Genomic DNA, 23,246 nt, shown 5'->3' on the forward strand with positions numbered 1-23,246 from the left:
ACGTTAAAGTATGCTGAGAGAGACGGTGAGTGAAATATTGCTATCATATAGCAAAGAACAGTGGACCTTTTGTGTGACCATTAGTAATATTTCACACGAAGTTGCAGTGTGTGCAACAATGCAGCAATGTGTGCGAGAGCTGTTGTTTTCACGTGCGTCAATCATTTCCTTGTCGTTCTTTTCTAAGTGTCTGATGGCAATGATAACTCGAAGATAAGATAGCTGTTCTTGAAAGAGACCTTGTCGCAGGATATACTTCTCACAGGTGACATAATCCCACTGGTTCACGTCATCTTGTGATAATTTTTGATAAAAATATATAAACCATCGTTGAGATGATTAGTGTATACTTTTTTTGCGACAATTTTAGGAAGGAAGTGACATTACGTGCATTATGCTGACGTTTTTCGGTATCCTGACTTTACTGGGTCTCGCTAATGCAGGTAAATGAATATATTATTATAATTTATATCAATAAAATTATTAATAATACAATTAGCATTTGGTCGTACGAAAATATAAATTATTTTCGGACCTTGGTCGTTGCAAGTGAATTCTATTATCGATATTCAATCGAACATTGTTCGTAAAACAATGGAAATGGTTTGTTTTGAGAGCCGCAAACCTCCGGCATAATTCGATAGCAGGACGGTACATATCGAACATCATATGTTCGATGTCACTATGATTCATGCCCCAATTCATGTATATGAGAAAACATCTGTTCGGCGCTTGAAACACCAGAAAATCTCTGATTTAGTGATAATAATTCACGGTATGGGATGATCATGCGTTTTAGGATACCATCATCCATAGCATCATGTAGCCTACCGGATGCGCATGCTGCATAAGTCTAAGGTTTGTACATTCTTATCACGAAAATCAAAAGGTGGTGGTTCTAACTCAGCTGAATATCCTTTTAGACCGGGGGATTTCTTGTTAGAAATCAGACTTACAATTATCGCAATGGATTAGAAATACGACAGACCAAAATATTTATTTGACGGCAACGTCGAAAACACAACGGTTTCGGGTTTAAACCTTCCGGTGTTCAGACAACGTTATTCTAAGTAGTGTAACCAAGTGTTATTACTAACCCTTTCCGAACATCATTCCTATGTAAAACGCAGGAGTATAATATTCTGAGGATGCTAAAATGTCTAGTTAGCACACTGCTATCGCAGTGACCACACCACAGAGCCTGGGGCTGTGGATAAGAAATTAAAAAAAAATTGTATTTGTAGTGTGAGGGGGTTAAAAGTCAAGTAAAAAGCAATTTCTCTCGCCAGGATATGTCGACAGGCTGGATCTGATGGCATATTTGGTGAGCCAAGGATAACAGCATTCTGAAATAAAGAGTGTTTCCTTTTCTTAATAATAAATTTATAAAGATAATTAATAATAAATTGCACACGGTCTGTATAAACTAAATGCTGTATATTTCTATGAAGGAAATCAAAGACTGGTAGTATATAGGCCTTCAGTCGGAGATTTCTCTCCCGCCGTGACGTGCGGTGAGGTTCAGGGTAGGTTTACAATCATTATACCTAATACCTGATACGGTCGCGGATTCATCCGTTTGTTATCACATTAGCACTCTAGAAGCTGAAGAAAGTACTATTCATATCCACAATAGGAGGTATAGTTATGGACGGCGAATACATAACATATATATATCAGTAAAGGAAAGTGTTCGGTCTGCACTACGTGTTGGCCTTCACAACCATACGATTCTTACTATACGCCGTCGGTTTGCGAAGCCGATAACGCATTGTATAACTGCGCTGGGATTCTCGGACTGCTAGCCAACAGTATGCGAGAAAAAAACATATGAGCCTCACCTGATCATCGTTGCTCTGCGCTGGCAATGTTCGTAAGGATGCCGAATTTCACATTCCTTGGCAATTTGGATGCGGTTCTGGTGTTCGGACGTTAATAACATTTAGATTCTCGGTATCAGTGTGACAATAGAATTCGATTATTACCAGCTATTACAACTCCCGTTCTGTTAATGATGAATTGCGCTATCACACGTGAGGCTCGACAATCGTTTCGATCTGCATATTAGAGCAAAACGTACTTGATTCCATAAAAAATCCAATGACGACTTCGCTAGTAATTGCCCACAGTATCGGTAACCTGCGAGCAATTCGGGAATCAATATAACCCGTAAAGAATATGAAGAATCCATTTCGACACACCGATCAGTATCTGATACAGCAATACAAAAAGAAGGCTAAAAATAATCCCTTTTCAGATCTCATGGGTATCTACGTGCACAACGGATATGAATACAGGTACTTCGCCGGCAATCACGATACCGTCAACTTTGCTGCCGTAATACTGATGTGCAGCGAATATCACCATCGAGCAAACGGGGTGCCCGCAATGCCCAAAGACTATTCATCAAATGTTGCTATTACTGGCATGACAAGGTTGGGGAATTGCACTATTATCGGTACGTAGCTCATTGCACGCATGCCAGCATGCCCAGACAAATAAATTTCAATGAGATGGAATATCTATTCGAAATCAATTTCTGTGACCCCGCGTCTCGAAGCTTGCCATTAGTATAGTAGAATTCGGATAACACAGCATTGAGACTTCAGAATATAGAACCCTATATCCTGAATCAATATAGAGCCGTTTGCTGCATGATACAGTATAGCTAGCAGTACCACAGCCGTAATACGATCGTTTCACATGGATTATGCGATTGTATGCTGGTACCCAACCCAGAACTACAATACTTGTTTTCATCTGCTTGTATGATGGTACAAATGTGATGTTTAGTGGCAAATCTGCATGGATCGGAGGGGGTGATTTCAGGTCACAGGGTGAATGGCGCTGGGTGGACAACACATTAATGCAATGGACAAACTGGTAAGTTGGATTCTGATTTATCTGCATGATTTTGACTATAAACGAAGCTGTATGTGCAAGTTGCGTCCGGGTACTTTATCGGATCGTCTAAACAATGTTGGACACCAGTGAGTGAACCAGGGCTGTGGAGTCGGTAAATTTTAACACGGACTCAAACTCTGACTCACTTACGGTATTCCTTCTGTATCCCAATTTAAGATTAATTAGACCGTTGAAACTTATTCCTCTTTATGTATAAGGATATTTCTGATATTAAAGATAATTTGGCATTATTTTAGTCAGTTTGCCAATATTGTACGATTGCCTTAAGAACCATACCGCGGTTGGCATCCCTATGACCGATATAACTATATTTGTTACTGATGAATCTTAAGTATGTGATACCTATTCAAGAAGGTATAAGTGTTGGCTTTGACAACCACAAGGATACCGCACGTTGCTCTTACTGGTATATCAATTTAGTACTTTGTTTTTGTTCGTAAGCTTTGCCATTTGGTCGCATGACCGTATAGATGAAATTCGACCTCTTTTTTTCTCAATTCTATCCCGAGATTCGATCGAAAATAGGTCGGAAAGAACTACAATATTTTTTTCTTTCGAAAGCCACAAACGTTCAGCATAATTGTAGAGCAGAACGGTACCTGTGGACAGGATTGTAACCAAGCTGCTGGTTTCGACTGGAGTCAGCTCGGGTCCTTTTCAACTCCCCGCTGAGTCAAGTAGGAGCTCAAGTCGAGTTGGAGTCGAGTCCTAGTCCAAGTCATAGGGCGGGGATCATCAAGTTAGATTACCCAGAAGAATGCTAATCGTCTGATTAAAAATCGTGTTACATCGTGGCAACCGATATACTTCGCTGGATTGAAAGGTTCACCAACCTACCCGGAATAATGCTCGCGTGAAATCGTGTCCATCTTTTAATCAGGCGATTTCGCGCGATCATTGTTCCGAGTTGTCTGGTGAAGTTTTTGTATGAATTTGATCAATATTATCAGTACTTCCCTCTGTAGGCTACCATACACGTGATCAGATTTCCTGCTGGGGCTGATGAATATGATGTCTCCGAAACTTTAGCGTACCCATGCTTTACATAATAATGATTTATCAATGAAATCTCGGCTGGATCCTCATTAATTCGTTGAGTTATGGTGTTATTTCGTGACCTCTGGTAACGATTGTCGCTATAGGTTACTCGAACGAGTACAAATTCGCATTTCTTGACTGAATGATGTGTTTTCCTCTTCGGGTCGCATCTGTACTGCGCGGCTCAGATTCCAAGGGCAGGACTATACATTTAACAGCCGCGCAGTCAGTTATGAACTGATGTAGCTTCTTTGCAAATGGACAAGATATGATCTTCTGTCTTTCATCCTGTGCCCAATGTCACTATTCCTCACTATAGCTGATACAGCTTCGGCGATGGTAGTATTCCATTCGCTGATATAAATGGGCATATTGTCTTGAGGTGACAATGACCCACAGCTTCCGCCACCGAGAGGCTTAAAAAACTACTTCGATCACCCCGAAATACCAAGTCATATGATCCGATAGTTTTCCATCGGGTACCGTGTCTAGCTAACCCCAATATCGATTCCTTAGTCCTGGGGTGGCCAATCTGCGGCAGTAGACACTTATTCCGATTAGGATGTGTTGGCTGCCGTCAATAAGAAAAGTTAATTTACGAATTGACTCCCTAATCAATGAGGGGTTTGAATTATTCTTGAAATTTTCTTCACGCTACGCGCGGTTGAATTAGAATTGATTTTCGATTTTAAGATAAGAGCGTCCTTTGTAATCTGAGCCAGAACACAGTACAGATGCGAACAGCGGAGAAAAATGATGTGCCCCATAAGGAATACCGATTTGTAATCGTTTTCTTCTCATCACGAAGGAAATTTATTTCTGGTAGGCCTACGTTTGGCCGATTCCAATATATTTCCTGCATACCGACAATCCTAGTAGGATGTCAAGAAATAATACCATGCCGCAAAGATAATAGCAATTGATCCACCCAAAGATGCAGCACAGCCTTGATAAATTCCCTTAGCTTTCGAAGACAGCCCCTACATCAACTATATTCGGTGAATTTGATCACATGGGCTGAGAAAAGATGAATATTTTATAGTAATATGTGAAACCATACTAATATTACTGTTTAAATTTTCTCAAGATTATGAAAAAAAATTTCGCGCTTCGCGTGACTAGACAACGAGTACACGTGGCTATTCATAACATGACTAGTGACTACTCACGACTTCAGTGAGTAAATATAATAGTCCGCAGTTCACTGGTAATGGACAATTGGACATAGACAGTTCAACGTGTTCATTTGGCCTCCAGTTAGTTCATTAAGACCGTGAATAAAAAAGGTTGGCCACATAATATGCTTTACTTTCCGATGGTATCACAGGGCTGTTTATCGTGAGCAGCTCATAGTTCAGAATTAAAGTGATGGTCTTGAGTTTTTTGTTGTATTTGTATTTGTTCAATAAAATATTATATATTTCGGGATAACTATGCCAGTCGCTCATGCTAGAGTGCACAGCGTCGTACTAACGCCAAATCTTACTTGATAACGGTTACCCGAACACGTCATCAACTGCGGTATGGAGAGGAAATTAACGGAATTCAACGCAGTAAAATCAACAGAGCCCACCGAACGAACAACCAAAGATGTTTATATCCATCTACCTTAAATTGGTCCCATTTCCACCCGCTTTGAAAAGCAATTGACATCTGCGGTCAGTAGGTATTACGACACAGTCAGGACCAATGTGATTTTTACGACTACACAACTGCTCCCTTCAACACGCTAAGACGTGCTTCCTGCATTTCAGCAAAGTAATGTAGTGTACGAATATAAGCGCCACTGTGATTGCGGCTAATGTGGCTACGTGGGAAGAACGTCAAATAATTTGCAGGAACGCATAAACCAGCATGTCCCCAGATTTATCAGAACACGTGCATCACGCTCGGTAAAAAGCTCACCCTCTAACTCATCCGCCCAAGCTTGATGCTGAGCGATCAAAGGCCATAAATTGTGCCGTCGGCAAACATCTGTTGGATAATCCGATTTGTGCGAATAATTATCGACGCGACAGATTTCGCGTCGTCGGGCCGTTCACACTTCCACTTAACTTATGTGCCTTGGAGCCGTGTTTTATCAAAATACACCAACCAAAACTCTGTCGACAGAAGGAGTTCGTGTACCACCTAAAATAGTACATTGAACGCTCTCTCATTCGAAATTTCATGCTGGTGACGTCATATTTTGTGATAAGTCATTTTGATATACTATGTTCTTTCCAATTCTCTGACTGTTACCCCTGACGAGTGTCAGTCGAAAATATTCGGGTTCATTTCAATATGAATATACTATTCAATTGTATATTGACGTTCTGTAACTCCAGAACCTCTCGACGTAGAGTTATCAAACGTGGCTGTTAAACTGCGTTGCCTATTTATGTCTCGATATTGAAGTCATGTGGACCGCGGCATCTACGAATTTTTAGAAGTGGTCTGTCACCCGTTTTGACTTGGCGACCCCTACTACTATGTCGCAATCGGACAAAATGCGATCGAAATTTGTCGCAATATTATTTCTTAACCTTTTTTTGCGTTCGTACCCCGAGAGCTTTCAATCAAATTTCTCGTACCTCCTGTCCATTTTCAACTTTGGATGGGACTTATGTTAAAATAATCAAAAATACCATTGACATGAAGTCGTGTGTAGCGCTGCGAAATTTATATGAGATGAATAAATCTGGCCAGACAATATTCCTCTTTTTTTTTCTGGGGAATTAATTTAGACCAGTGATTCCCAACCGCGGCCCTGAGGGCCGCATGCGGCCCCCAACTAGCCTTCTTGCGGCCCCCACAAAAATATTGAGAAATCGATATATGAAGAAAAAAAAATATTTATAAAATACTCTTGCTTGGCTTGGAGTCTGGAGTTTTCAATTAGGGTTGCACGCAAGTTGTGAGTAGACTGCTAAGATTACGTCACTGCTGTTCCATTGCAATGTGCCCGAACTTTCCAGTTGAACGGGCAGTACCTATAGATATAAGTCTAGTTAGAGGTATTGACAGGACCGTAACTGCCGCACCCCAAGCTCCCCAATTGGGGGGAGCGAGCTCGAAGGGGGCCCAAAATTATTTAGTGAATCAGCATAAATTATAGAGTATTTTATGAAATTTTATGCAACTTTTTCAAAGATTTTTCGCGCTGCGCGCGATTTCAACTTTCCAAGTACCTTAATTATTGGGTACTCTTCGACCAAGATAAAATACGCAAGATTTATAGAAGTGGGCATATCGGCGTTAGCCATAACCGCGCCACGCCTCACGAAGACATATAAAGTTTTAGGCCATTTAACATGCGACTCCAATAAGTGTGCCAGAACGATCGGCAGCGAGAAAACCTTGGCCGAAAAGAACTGCCCTTACGCTGACCGAAAACTTCGTTATGTATATTCAAAATACATATAGGTATAATTGAAGGGAAGAATTATATGCCAGTGAAGAACTACCAATTTGAAATAGTTTGCATCTTTTAGTTTAGTACGTTTGGGCGATTCTATATTTTTTGATACAGCAGACTGGAGGTCACGAAATAAAAAATAACATCATGTAACGAAGTCGTACCAACGGCTCCGCCCGTCCGAATATGTTTAATTATTATTTACGGGCTCTACAGTTTCCAAGACCCCTCACTCAGCTCTATCGGTAAATCTGATTACGTGAGCAGAGAGGACAAGTAATTAAATAGCAATATATATGCAATTCCCGTTCTTATTGACCTATTTTATTTTGAATTATCGAAAATTTTCGCGCACCGCGCTGGCTCACTAAACGGGGATCCTGATTTCGTGGCAGAAGCGAACAACGGCACGGGGGTCGGTTTATGACCCTATGGGAGCCCAAGACCTAAGTGTTCTGGGGGGCCTGACGAAGTGCTGTTTCGTTAGTGCCACAGGGTATACTCCCGAAGATGTTTAATTATTATAATGAGTGGTCCTACCTTTTCAGACACACTCACTCGGCTCAACCGGTCAATCTGATTACGTGAGCAGAGAGAGGATAAAAATTGATACCAATATATATGCAATTCCCGATTATATTGACCGATTCAATCATGAATTAGAGAAATTTTTCGCGCTTCGCGCGATTTGTCGAGAGAAGCTGCCTAAAACGGACACCCGATTTCGATGATAAATAGCGGTAAACAGCCATCTAGCCTGAGGGGGTCTGGGGGCTTCGAATTTCGGTTTATCACCCTATGGGGGGCCAAGAGAAACGTTTTTTTGGGGGGGGGAGCTGACGAAGTGCTGTTACGGCCCTGGGTATTGATAACTAATTTACGGATAGATGTGCAACAAGTGACTCACGATTGAATACGCCGAGATGCGTACTGCTTATTTAGCCGGCAAAAATCAGCATAATTGGTATAGTCCTACTCCTATAGCTCGCGACCCAAGCGTCCGAATAATTTGATATGTCGGTGTTTATCGAAAGCAAGTGTCGCACTGATTCCAAAAATACGAATTGAAATCTCGCCAGGGCAATAAAACTACTCCGAAATAGCCAGCAAAGGTTGATTGTTCTGAACAACGGGAGCGCGGCAACACAATGGCCAATGGCGTCAAGCGAATGATCGGAACAATGCCAATTTCCATATTTTGGTGACAATTTTGGGTCCCTTTTATTGCCCTGTTATTCGTGCGGCCCCGGCCGTACTCTGAAATTCTAAATTTGGCCCTCACGCCGAAAAAGGTTGGGAACCACTGATTTAGACTCTAGATAGCATATAGGCCTAGTTCCACAATGCACCCCTGCTTTGGTGCTTCGTATGACACAGTGGGCCCACGGTTCGGTCTAATATAACCTATATGGGGATTTATAGTGCAGTATTTGGTTATAGGTAAATTGCATTGAAACATCTAAAATTTCAGGGACAGTGGGGAGCCAAGTAACAGTGATGGGGATGAAGATTGTCTTATGATCAATACCGACGACAGCTCAGGGCGATGGAACGATCTACCCTGTTGCGCAAAACTGGGATATGTCTGCCAATTCCGTACGTAGTTTATGTTGTTCGTAAGAACCCAGTTAGAATCCGACCTCCTGAAAATCATGAATTCTCTCTAATCCGTGAAAAATCACGAGTAGACTACTGTTGGTGTACATTTAGCTGAGTACAATTACAGAGAAGAATTGTACAATGTTGATCATGTCAACTCTGCTGAGCGCATCAGATTAGAAACACAATTGAAGTGACTTTGCTTCAAAATAAATTTTAATTCCTAATTCTGAGTATATAATTATGGGAAAGTTAGCCCTAATGGTGCAATGATAGATCCCACAATATGATGTTTTAAACAAGGGGTTCTTAACCTTTTTTTCTCCAGTGCACCCTTTCAAAAATTTCCTGGCTTCGTTGCCACCTCTTTTAAGGATTTTGACAAAAAACAATGGGTAAGTTGTCGAAGTCCGGTCACGGGTGTGGACTTTACTATTAGACCATCTGACGAATTACCGGTATAATTGTATGTGCTCTTTTCGGTACTAAATTCAGGTTGTTATAACAACCATCTGGTAAGGCCTACGAGCTCATAGCATTTGGTTCGAGACCGATGTACAGATCCCAATTCTCCTCTGCGATTGGCAATATGGGGAAGTTAATTGTATCGGGTTTTGTTTTATTGCTTTGTGTGACTATCAAATCAACTGAGATTTGTTCAATTGAAATTTAGTACTGCACCAAGCTATTTAGGGGTAACAACACTACGCAGTATCATCCTTCATGATACGATGAAGAAATATTCTGAGGATTTAATTTTGTAGCTCTCAAATACAAGTATATTTACTTAATCATTTTGAACAAAAAGCTTCAAAACATCTTCAATGTACAAAGGACGTAACTCTCAGAAGTTGAACACTACAATGACTTTTCGATATCGACACGCAATGCGCTGTAGGATACAACATCTAGTTCAAAATATGTTGTGGAAAATAACCCGAGCTATCAGTATAAGTATCAGTATATTAATATTTTCATCATTTCAAAACACCACAAAACTGCGATACAATGAAAAGATATGAAGTTGTCGAAACGACTTGGAGTAGCTAGCGTGGCGGGAGTGTTTTAACTGGGAATTAGCAATCCAAATGGGTGTCCGGTCAATACCGAGAATGCTATTACCGAGAATGCTATTACCGAGAAGGACAATACCGAGAATGGACATTACCGAGAATGTACACCACCGAGAATGGACATTAGCGAGAATGCAATACATGCAATGCAGGCATGTTATGCATATGAACAGGTCGTGTGTGTGCATCAGGGCGTTGCTACATTAGGTATCGATTCTCAGGTATAAATTTCTCGACAACGTCAGTTACATTAAGCTATATTCTTGGCATTGGCCATTCTCGGTAATGTCCATTCTCGCTAATGCCCGTTCTCGGTAATGTCCATTCTCGGTAATGTTCATTCTCGGTAATGTCCTTTCTCGGTAATGTCCATTCTCGGTAATAGCATTCTCGGTAATGTCCATCTCGGTAATAGCATTCTCGGTAATAGTATATGGAACCATCCAAATGTACGCCAAATTCATTTTACATGAATTAAAATAAACCACTGCATGTAAATATCGTCGGTAGATATTTCACGATGAGCGGAACGGCAGATTTTGTCGAATGTTAGTTTGCAATGAGAACTCATGGATATATAGAACTATTGCTCTACTATATAATCACAGGTGCTTACTGCACCATCTACGGCGAGACTATTTTTCTCTAGCGCCCCCATACCGCCCTCTGAGCCCAGTGCCCCCATTTCTCCGCTGAGCGCTTCTGCCCCCTAGGGGGCGCTGGAGACAAGAATAAGAGCCACTGTTTTAGACGCATAGCCTAACCGTCACATTCGGGAATGTGGTCAATTGGAGATCCTTCAAAACTGCGGAAGGTTAGGCGGGCGTTAGATACATATATATACAATTACAGACCACAGAGATAAGCACACGGTCACCATGATGTCAAATCCTCTACATTTGATCCATACAGGCACATAGGCGTGGCCACGACAAATGTATCAATCAACTGTGACGTCACAACTGAATATGCGTGACGTCGAAGCTTAAAAACAACAATAATACACTTGTTTTAAACAAGGGCCTTGTTTTAAACAGGTTTGTTTTAAACTGATTTTTGTTTTAAATAAACACAACCCTAGACGCCACACATATTCATTTGAACTTGGTGAAACCTATGAATTCATATTGCCCGTGTCCGAAAATTTTGGGTAGGCATGAGGGTCTTTCTCCTCCTGGCTATGGCACACTGGACTCGAGCAACGTTGCAACGCTATTACTGTCTATTCTCACAGCTCACACCTCTCTCCGAAAGTACGATTACAGCGTGCTGTCAAAATCGGACGAACCGGCTACTTTCAAAGAAGCCAAATCGCAATGCGCCTCGAAACTTAAGAGATTGGTGGAAATTGACGATACCGAAGATTATCAAGATCTCTTCCGAAAATTGAGCGAGTATGTATATCCGATGTTCTTCTTGGACCACGATTCTATGCAGTTAATATGACAACACGATAAAGGATACGGAATATCCTACAAATGCGCAGAGTTGATTCGTGCTTCATATCGTACAATACGTTAATGCAGTGGTTGTCAACCTCTCGTCCACGAGGAGTTAGCTACGGGTCCGCGAAAAGCATACTTTTCCAAGTTGAGTGAGGTTGATAATTATAGCGTCCAAAATCAGAAATACCCTGAGTATTGTGATCACTGTCATCACATTGCACGTTCATAAATTCATTCGTTATTTATTCCGGGTGTCGGAGAGCTCGACGGCTATGATTACTTTTGCATGGTCTTACCGCTAACATTCTCTTCACACATGCCTTACCAAGTTATGGCGAATCGAATATATACGCCACTTTATTATTACTGTCAATATGGTGAGAAGAGGAGTGACGCTTTGCGCCTGTAAGGCTATAGGTGCGTCACGGACTAGGATGTGCAGGCGGTAGGCCACATTTTGACTCTTCTCTTATCTTTTAGTCGACGATATGCCTCGTATAGGGGTATATATTACATGTGGGGCCACGTATACTGACTTGATGAAACAGCGAAAGGACATAATGAAAAACATATCGACTGAGACCGATGGCTTTACGCCATCTGACTCTGCTACAGACATCCGTTAATTTTGAATAAATGAGGCCATTTCTTGGAAAGCGACATTGACATGTGAACGATTGTAAATAGAAGTTTTGAAAATCTACGGTTTCTTCATATTTATCGATTACTGTCAATTTCCTTAGCGCTTCGCTGTTGAGATATTGGACCAACAACGCGAGAAAAGCATCCGACTGCTTTACCGCTTCCTCGTCAGGAATTTCCGCGGAGGAATGCAACGCAAGGTTACCATATGTCTGCGAAGCAGGTTAGTATATTATACATAAAAAGAGATTGTATAATGTATATATATATGTACAAAGCATGCCTCCTTCGCAGTTGCTCCCAATTCTATTGCTATCTCGAACGAGCGCCCAATCCTCCAAGTTGGCTCCAGCGTTGAACTTGAGTGTACCGCTTCGGGTTATCCTTCTCCGAGCGTCGCTTGGTACGACAATGATTCTCTGATCGAAACGCAGAGCATCTTTAAGGAACGCGCAGTGTTGCAGCTGAACAACGTAACTGCGGAAAATAGCAAAGCTTACCATTGTCGAGCTGTCAATCATATTGACGGGGAAGAGCATATGATCACCGGCGTTGCGGTTCTTGAAGGTTTGCATTCATAATAATTGTTTCATCACTAAACTTTGCCGAATCAATTTATCCGCTGCACGATTATATATTTGGGCAGATTTTATCACCGATACCTTAGTCTCGCTGATAGCATCCTGATAGCTCAGTTATATTTTAAATACATCGGACTCATTATTCACCAAAATGTTTGGCATCTGTACTAAAGGGTACACCGTTATCTATAAACCATGCCGGCTTTTCGTAATGAAAATCTTTGCAAGCGAACGTCGAAATATTATTTCGAATATTTGAAATTCGTGTGAGAAAAAGACGTCCATAAACTTCTCCTTTCTACGGAAGTGCATATCGGATTAACCAATCTTTTCTTTTCTCTTTCAGTTTTGCCGTAGTGGCATGAAGAGATCTCTTCCCGCTCGTCGATGAAATCGCACGTCGGTATTTGCTCAACAAACAAACAAAGCAATTAATTAATTTGTCATAATTATTGATATTATTCCTTTATTCGCCAATATTTGTGAAGTAATGCGGAATATATGAATAACACTATACGCATCGAAAGTTGCTTGTAGGCTACTTATTGCAGATCTGATCGATGCAAGGTCGTGATGAAGCAGACTCCATACAATATTGAGTATACATTCTCCAGGCATATCTAGATATCCCTGACCTACTCTTACACGGATATTGTAATAGAGTGGATTTCAGTGGGTTTCGGTTTCTTTAGTTTAGGGCAGGAGTTCTCATAACCCGCGGATCGCAGACGTAGGCTGTAGGCTATCTCAGCTCAGCTGTAGTATTAGGATTCCTCCATAACGTTATTCAATACGGATTTTTAGGATTCCTGGGATTAGGACAGATTGGTTCCTCAGCTGTACTCAAGCTGTCGGACGGATTCGGATTGTCAGAAAGTAATATTCGCTCATCATTGCTTCCCATTGATACACATTTTCCTAGGGGTGGATTGCACAGATGTCGATTAAATGGTAATCGCCGATTAAACGTCAGTAATCGGCTTGCACAGATAACGATCAGCCACTAATCGGTGAATTTGAAACGGCCAAATGTTATCCGCCGAGCGAGGTGTCTAGAAATTAATCGGCTGTGCACTTCGCGGTGCGGCTGCTGTCGGGGCTGGTTATAGACACTAAGTGCAGTGGTTCTCAACCGGGGGTCCGCGAAGCATTTTCAGGGGGTTCGCGAGACCTCCAAATTTGGAAATTGTTTGATAGCTACATTTGTATTTTTTGAATTGGGTAATTCACGAGACAGATTCGCTTTATAACTGGTAAAACTACACGACTCACGTTACAAAAATTGCCGTAGGTTACTATTAGATTCACTGTTTTTACCAGTCGTATGCGGACGCTTAATACGTGTTTATGCATTCTAAAGCATTAATGGACAGAGCGTTCGCAAGTTTGCAGTTGCTTTTATTTGTGTGGATATGTTATCTTCCAGTAGCGAAAATAAAATCACGCCGATTTTTCTCTTAAAAATATGCTTACTATTGGTAGCAATTGGTATATACTGAACCTTCCAACCCCTCCGCAACGGAACTATCTCTTTCAATGCGTGAGCGAGCAAGTATCAAATTACGGTAACTGTTTTCCTCACAGAGGTCATTGTCGCTTCGAGCTCTCCACTTCTCATGCAAAATACAGTGATATGAGAGGAATTTTGGGGTTTCGGGGTCTCTTTTGAGCAAACCAATCAATCTATTCTGCACAGTCTGCTAAAGGTCTCTCAAAACCGATCTCGTCAAGCTGACTTCTTGCTTCAGCAACATCCCAAGCAATTTCGAGCTGTGCCTCTGTAACTTTGTTGGCGATTTTAACAATGTCCAGAAATATGGATTAGCCTACTGGACGTGACACTTAGCTAGCAACGATATTTTCCTAAGAGTTTGATACGTATTTTTGAACTCCGAATAAAACTGTCATGGGTGTCGTTTTGAACTTACTCGCTTCGTTACGACATATGCTCTTCGACAAATAAGACACATCGGGTTTCCATTTATTTCTGCTAAAGCTATTTTATTGTTCCATAGTGAGTTGAAAACTCAGTTTTAGTGGATTTAATTTCCCTTCCTTGTCGCGATCTGTTCAAGTCATAGTTAGTGTAACCATCTTTAAAAGTGTGGTGTTATGATATGCTTGATTGATCCCGGCGATGGGTTCCTGTATTGTTTTGATAACGGACCTGCATGTGGTCTGCTGAAGGAATTCCCTTCGAGTTCGGCTTGTCAAGGTGTCTGTATAAGTCATTTGTTCACAACCTTTTTCCACCCACGTACCACCTCGAGGTTTTATGCAGTGCTCGCGTACCACCTACATAATTTATGCACGCCGTAGGCGGTCCAAAATGTTGTCACCATTCCTCCTCGCCACCTCATTCGCGTCAGCGGTGTCTTACAAAAGCCTAGAGGTTGGCCGTGCAATAAGTCGGCAGTTACGGAAAATAAGAAGAATATTGGCCTGATGTAAATGACCATAGTAGTCGACAAACACCATGAACACCCCAAAACAAACAAACAAACAAACCATTTATAACACCATAATCACGTATTTGACCTATGTGGGATGTAATAACTAGGGCGGATTTTTTACCTAAACATCGGAGGATTTTGACCTTAAAAAAATTGATTTTGACCAAATTTTGACCTCACTCACGCAAATTTGGTGTTTTCGCGCATAATGTTAAAATTGTACTACTTATATTCGTTTCTGGTTGGAACTGTCTGTCCTTACGAAGTAGTTTGGCCTGAAAAGGCGTTCTGACAAATTTTGACATGAAAAAACTATATTTATATATGGCCCAGTAGCTACACCACGTATTATGGCAGAGTTAATTAAAATTTGTTGTAGTACAACGATAGATACTTTCCTACATTCTCGGGTAGAAAGTGTCTGTTTTTACTAAGTAGCTTGCCAAGAATGGAGAAAGAACATTCAACAGCAGTAGTTGTTGGCTGACAACACTGAAGTTGTGCGTACCCTGCTGGTGAGACACCATGTTGCTTCATTCTGACAATGTTGTTATGCATCGCAATTTTTCATCGCGCGCTTCTTGATAAAAGAACCATGCAATGCCCAGGCAGTCTTGCTTCCGTTAGGATATTGCGGTACACCATGTCAATTGTCAACCTATTTGTTTCGTACTTTCGTTTGACAGTTTATGATCCACAATCAGCAGACAATGGGCCGTCTACAACGGTGTATATAAAGTAGGCTACAAGCTGTAAAATATCAAAATCTACGAAACAAACGAAATGGAGAGGTCAAAATTCTTTTTGACTTTGTAAACAATTTTGACAATATATAGCTGTCGCGCTCTTCCAATGACGCATTAAACCAAATTCTCTTCACCTTTAACTGGCGACTGAAAATGCCTACATGGTTAAATCACCGATGGCCTTTGCAACGTTGTGTAATAGGTACATAGCATACATGGTGCAAAGGCCTCAGTCGCCTGGATGCAATACCATACATACTTCCCGTACAGACATTCATTCCCATTCTTAGAGTTTGCCCCTCCATGTGGGTATTATTTCATAATACATTGAAAATTAAAGCCACCTATGGTCACTAATGGTGTGGTAGTGAAGGTAGCGATCCAAAAGTATCAACAACCCTTTTTTATGATAGCTATTGTTATGATCTTTGCGAATGCCGGTAATTTTGTACGTATGTGATGAATCTAATATTGACATTCATTATTGCAGAAGGAATCGGTTTGGTATGGAAGAATTCACCGTCCAACATAGTTATCAATTCATATTTTTACTTGTAGCTGTTCATTGGTCCACCGAATGGACACTGCATGTCCTCTGACTTCCTTTTGATAAGTAAGACAAAACTAAAACGTTTTAGATGGTTAATTCGAGTCTACAAATATTTAATCATAGGTGCTAAAATTGCTAAAAATAAAATCTGAAAAATGCTAAAAAAAGCTATTTTTTCACTTTGGCATATGTCTTAAAATCATTATGACTGCGTAGGATTACGCTTTCTATATATAGGCCGCTTTACAGCTAAAACGTTTTAGATGGTTAATTCGAGTCTACAAATATTTAATCATGGGTGCCAAAATTGCCAAAAATAAATTATAAAAAAATGCTAAAATAAGCTATTTTGGGATATGCCAAAAATTCACGATGACTGCATTGAGTTACTCAGTCTGTATAGGCCTATTTACAACTCGTGCTCAAAGGGTATGAAGAGACACTGATACGTTGAGGCTCTCCATAACTTCTCGTTTTATAAATTCAAGTGCAAATGCCGAGTGGCGGGGAATTTTATTAGACCGCGTTGTCAACATGGAAACTGACCTAAAAGTAACAGGACGTCTGCGCTTTTGGCTTTAACACAAAGTACATTGAGGCGATCACAGGGGGCTGTTAACCGTTCGTTTGCTCCTGCTGGTTTAACGTATTCAGAGTTGACCCGTTACGTAGGCCTACATGTCACTGTGACTATCCGAAACAGTGGCAGAGCGCAATGCGATACTGACGCGGAGTGAAAAGTTGGAGAATATAGTCAAGGACTGTAGCGAAAGTATGGAAATTAGTGCGGAGCATGGCCCGGTGCCGGATTGTATATCCGGCCGGATTTTTCAATTTTGAACGGAGTCGGAGCTGTACTTTTTCTGATACGGCCGGAGCCGGATCAGTAATTGTTTGACTCGGGTTCGGACGGCCAGGACATCCGTTTTGTTACAATTTCGAAGAATAATCAAGTTAGCACATTACTGGCTGTTATTCTATCAGGCCATATTTATCAATTGATAAATTGGGCTAAAAACTGATAAGAGTCAGCAAAATTAGAATATTAGGAATGCGAGGTAATCGACATCAATCAAGCAGAGCTGTAAAAAGGGGGATGAACATGACTTGAAGCCGAAACTGAACTATGAACACAATGACTAGGACTAAGATCCGAGTCTTAACACTATGACTCGGACTTGACCCAGTGCTCCCCGGCTTGGACTCGGACTTGACTCGGTGGTGAATTGAAAATGACTCGACTTGACTCGAGTCAAAACTATAAACGTGACATTGTTACTCGAAACTTCGTGACTTGGTTCCAACTCTGCTATGTATGCTTAAGTCAGTCTAATTCGCACCCTGATCATTCCTACATCAATCGATTTTCAATCTTTCAATTCTAGAATATAGTTAGATGCTTGCTTCTCGGATTTCAAGTGCTCAGCACGGTACCGAAATATGTCATAATCACAATACGGAGGAAAATGCATGATATGCAGTGGATTTGGTACGAAATTGAATTCCTCTATTCTTACATCACAGTAAAAAGGGCAAATACACGCACGTATAATCTGTGGAGCAACTTGCCTCCTAACAAGGAAAATGGCTAGATTGAAGTAAACTTTTAACATTTCAGTAATAAAGTCAAATTGTTTTTTCCCGTGCAATGTATGAAAAGGCAAGATTACAGAATGCGGTAGATGAAGAAAGGGCGAGGGTTGTACAGTTGAGATGATTGAAAGTGATGAAACGAAATTACAGATTGCAAATTGTGCTGTAGTACAACTGTAATTAAGTCCAGTCTCATGAGTCTCATGATTATCGATAAAATCTGTACTTTGCTATTGTTAATGTTATTATAACCTGCTAATGCATTGACGAATCCCTTACAGGTGTAGCCTACAATCAATTTGTTTTCAATATATTTGGTATCTGTCTGCATTCTCGCGCATTTCGCGATACCGGTATCATCTTTTTGTTCCACTGATTTTCAAAATGACACCGAGTACTCCTACAAGAAGGATATTATTTCATACTGTATTGAATATTAAAGCCACTCATTATTTCTAAACATTGGTCAGGTAGTAAAGGTTGCGTGATGCAAACGTTTCACAGCAACCATTTTGAATTGTTATCATACGTGCTATTATGATGTGTACGAATGCGGATAATTTTGCACGCATATCGAATCGACTATCGAGATTAAATATTGCAGGAGCAGTCGGTTCTGTATTGGGTGAATTCTTTCTCCAACACAGTTGTCAATTCGGTTTTTATTCTCGCTGGCATAGAGTGGATAGGCCTACTGCACGTTTGTGACTTTCGCTTGATATGAAAGACCAAGCTAAAGCGTTTTACGCTGTTAATTAGGGTATACAAATATGATTTCATGGCGATGCCAAAATTGATTAGAATATAATATGAAAAATGCCAAAAATAATCATGGCGGTGTAGCGGATCGGCTACCTGACGTCCATATTCGATTGTCAAGTAAAGAGACTGATATCAAGTTTAACTGAACCTATTAATGAAGCTGAATAGTTGACATATTGGCAGGTATGGTTATTTTTGGCATCTCGGAAACCAGATGCCCAAACTGCTAAAACTAAAATTTTGAATATGCCAAAAATAAAGCTGTTTGAAAATGTTGGTGTTTATGAATTTTTTATTAATAAGGTCAATCAAAATTGAAAAGAGATTGTACGAATCGGCAAAACATGTTTGTAAAGCAAAATTCTTAAACCGGGATCAGTGAACCCTTTGGGGTCCTTTGGTGTAATTAAATCTGGATTTACGGCCATTATGTGGATTTATCAATCCAGAGATTAAGACGTAGATAATATTTGCCCCCGAAGTAGTGTTATGCTCTCGTCATCAGCAGCATATTTTGGAATCCGTGGACGAGAACCCTAGTTTGTGGAATATGCGCAATAACTGGGTATTAATCCTGTGGTGGCTCGTGCATTTTATTATAGGCTATCATACAGCCGACATGCGCGACCCATGGTGCATTAAGCTTAATGTGCACAGAGATAGCAAATTACATTCACCTTTAAAGTGTCATTGAAAATTGGCTACATGGTTCATTCACTGATTGACTCTGTAACGTTGTGCAATATGGACATAACGTTTATTCAATGAAAAAGTGAACATAAACATACATAGTGCAAAATGTCTCAGTCGCCTCGATAAAACCTCTGTTTATATGTTCCTGTACGTTCTTGGTTCAGACTTCCTAGATTTTGCTTTACGATGTGGATATTATTTGATAATATTTTGAAAATTGAAACCAAAGGGTTACTAACCATTGGTTGGTGTCGTGTTCACCTTTCGAAAAATAACAGACATACGATTTTCTAGGATTCCTTTCACTAAAAGTGTACACTATGCTAAAAGGATATAATCATTAAGACACAAGTAAATCAGGAAAACACATGCTGCTCTCAGAATGCCTTACACCAGAATGATCAATTGGCCGACGGACGTAATAATTACTAGCGGAAATGAATCAAACGTATAGGCTATATAGGCACACCTAACGCATTCATAAAACACCACAATCTCCACGGCCTATAAGATCCTCTGTAATGCAGTCAAGTTGTGCGATCGCCATAGCAGTCTGCCGCACGTCGGATTATGGATGACCTTTCGACCGTTGGCTCTACGACAGAAAAGCATGACTCGTTATCATTGATTGAAGTATTGTGGGAGGCGTTATGAGCAGCGGAGGAGAGTTTGTTTTCTGATCTGAAGAGTTTTGAGATAAACCCTTCTGGTCCATAATTTCTTCGGGATGCTTGTCGAAAGCGGGTTCGTTAGAACGGAAATCAACACTGTTTTCGTTCTCTTTATGTGGACATGGGGCTAGATCCTTCACCGATACGGTAAATTCTAGGGATGGTGTGAATGTGAGGTTCACGTTCGCGTTCTGTCTGTGAACCTCAGAAATTTAGAGGTTCACGTTCACAAACAAACCTTGGTAGGTTCTGCACAGTGAACCTTTTTCATATATTACAATTTTCGCTTCATTATAACATATTTGGTTGAAGGTTATTGCATTTCAACTGAGTGCCACTCGTTGCATGGCGCTGGCAGCATAAAAATGATCAACACTAAACGAGCATGCACCTTGACAATCTCAAAACTTTTACTTGCTTTATTACAAAAGTGTGCTCGAAATAACCAGCTTTTCGTTTATGAATATTTAGTGACTCTTTGCTGTGAGATTGACCCGAAATCACACAACATCAAGAGTGAAATACACTACGTGTAGGACTGTTGGTAGTCAACGACTGATGCTTATTCAACAGATATCCAATTGAATACCATTCAATTGTATATTGAAGTTCTGTACCTCCAAGAAGCTCTGCTGGCTACTGCTGTATAACTAGTTAGGGGTAATATCGGTAGCAAGTATAGAAACCCGTCTTACACTCTGCTCAATATCAACGTAGCAATATTCAGACGCCAAATACATTGTCCGGTCTGGCCTAGACCGTTAAGGCGTGAGCTTATAATATTCCCCTGCACGTCCTCGTCGAAATTATTGGCAAAGCGACAAAAGATATTGATTTCATGGGATTATTATATCATTTGATTGCCCCAGTTCATACATTTGGTGACGTTTAAAACGTCAATAAGTACTTCAGCCTTGTGGCATTATGTGGCCCGAGTCGTCGCTAGGTGTCGTGTACATTAATATAGGCTGTCACTTCACTGAAATGTAGGGCTGGAATCAGCAATATGACGTCACGTGACGTCATGAGGTTCACGTTCGCGTTCACACAGAACCTTTCAAAAAGGTTCTCTTTCACACGAACCTGAACCTTTCAGAGGTTCACACCATCCCTAGACTAAATTCCGTCCCGTCCCTGTGATGAATTGGAGCATATATCGGGTTAGCATCTAGAACGGAGGTCACCAACGCGGTGCCCGCTATAACCAAATGAGTCAGCCGCGGTTGTAATAGCAAGTATTCGGATGAGAGATTTGAAAGTCGAAGCGCAAAAGGGTTTCATATGAACAGCAGGGTTGTTCAAAAATTTTTTTTTTCCAAATCTCACTCGCTTCATGACAAAATCGTCAGGTTGTCTAAGAAAACGATGCACACCAAATTTGACTCAATTCCAACCAGTAAATGCCGTGCAATCTTGAATTGAAATTTTTAATTTATTAGTAAAAATTTAAAAAAAAATTCAATTTTTTCTGTCAAACCCATGAAACTGTTAAGCTGTCTTCAAAGACGATGCAAATCAAATTTGAGTCAATTCCGACTAGTAGAAGCGGAGTTATTCGACCTTTTCGTTACCGGATCAAGGATAATTGAACAGCAGTTGAACGCCTGTCGACGTTAAGGAACACACGAAAATTTTCACTATCATAAAGGGGGGCGCGTCTAAAAAAAGGTTGAGAACCACTGGTCTAGGTGAAGAGATCCGTTGAGCACGGATAAACAGCGCGAGTAACTGGCAGCCCGTCGCATTAATCAGTACCCAAGAAGTAGCTCTTAGTTTCACTAAGGTTGGTGACCCCTGTTCTAGAAGTCTACTCTCACGACTGCAGGATCATTCTTGTTGCGAACTAAGTTTCGTAGCAGAACAATACCACCGCACAGGAACCAATCAGGTATCGACACACCTAACATGGATCTCTGTTTAATTCTGAAATATATCGGCCATGAGGACGAAAATTAGTAGAGGTGCAGAGCAGAGTTGGATCAATTACAATATTTTAATTCAATTACAATTACAATTACTTCCTTGTATGTTTCAATTACATTATAATTACAATTACTCAATGCTAAAAATATCAAATTACAATTACAATTACAATTACTTTTAAACATGTAATTAATTACAATTATAATTACAATTACTTTTAAACAGGTAATTGATTCAGTAAAGAGGTGTTCTTTGACAACCATAGCGACGTAATTAGCAACAATCTCAAGCTATTCATGTTTCATTCCTGATATGTAGAATACTCTCAAATTAAAAAACTAGAACGTATTCGTACTATCCCTAATCATGAGTACTGAAGACTACAAGCACAGAAAAATGTTTCAAGCGACTGTTAAGAACCAAAGGTTTGAGCAACTAACAGCGAATAGGCTACAGGACAGTCAATGAAATGTAATCAAACGATTAGGCTACTCAGAGCTGAGTCAGGATAATGAAATGTAGTTGTTAAGGCGTCAGCGATAAGGATGATACCGATAAGGTGCGTAAAATTAAAATAAATGCAAAAGGAAAGAACCTCCTGATAACTAAGAATTACAATATTTTGATTCGCATTTACATTTTCACTTGCTCGGAAACTGTTAGATTGCATTTGGTGAACGTTAGGTTGCGAAAAGTTTCTGGCCCCAGTAAATCTGGCCAAGATTGGAGGTAAGATTGGGATAACATCTCTACAAACGCGTGATCAAGTTTGATGAAGACTTGGTTGGAATGTTGAATTTTTTTTGCTATTGTTGCAACAAGCCTCGGTACTGGTCTGAGATTTAAAAAAACTTTGACCGTGGTGTAGGAAATGGTTCAGCACAGGTTTCAGAAGAGTTTATTTGCTGTTCATCCATTTTCGAAATATTAAGATTTAGTTTAGCCCACTGGTTCTCTAACTTTTTTAGACACGCCTCCCTTTATGACAGTGAAAATTTCGTTTCCCCTTATCGTCATAGCACACAATGAAACCAGAAAGTTAGCAATCCTTACATATAGTTTGGTGGTATGGAAGGTTATGACTGTTGATGAGAGAATTATCCAATACGAAATTCATACTATACACCGAGTAATAACCATAAAACGGAGGTGAAT

General features: G+C 40.4%; 3 protein-coding genes across 3 annotated transcripts in view; 2 read left to right on the forward strand and 1 right to left on the reverse strand.

Annotated features, from left to right (window-relative positions):
* LOC145452182 (uncharacterized) overlaps nucleotides 1–11,670 on the forward strand; it is a 377,577-nt gene extending 365,907 nt beyond the window's left edge. Inside the window, exon 11 of the mRNA XM_080330412.1 lies at nucleotides 11,659–11,670. The gene's annotated coding sequence lies outside the window, so the exon portion shown is untranslated. The remainder of the gene's footprint in view (nucleotides 1–11,658) is intronic.
* Nucleotides 1–23,246, reverse strand: part of LOC145452180 (tyrosine-protein kinase transmembrane receptor ROR2-like) — a 262,709-nt gene that overhangs the window by 150,662 nt on the left and 88,801 nt on the right. The window lies entirely within an intron of this gene.
* On the forward strand, nucleotides 11–13,057 carry LOC145452721 (uncharacterized). The gene is made up of 8 exons (XM_080330880.1): nucleotides 11–25; nucleotides 371–443; nucleotides 2,258–2,435; nucleotides 8,832–8,956; nucleotides 11,267–11,426; nucleotides 12,221–12,342; nucleotides 12,414–12,686; nucleotides 13,047–13,057. Exons 1-8 carry the CDS (start codon nucleotides 11–13, stop codon nucleotides 13,055–13,057), a joined length of 957 nt encoding a protein of 318 aa, XP_080187006.1.

This window comes from Botryllus schlosseri, chromosome 12, assembly GCF_051294905.1.
Source record: "Botryllus schlosseri isolate E-star chromosome 12, Bs_hap1, whole genome shotgun sequence".
NCBI lineage: Eukaryota > Metazoa > Chordata > Ascidiacea > Stolidobranchia > Styelidae > Botryllus > Botryllus schlosseri.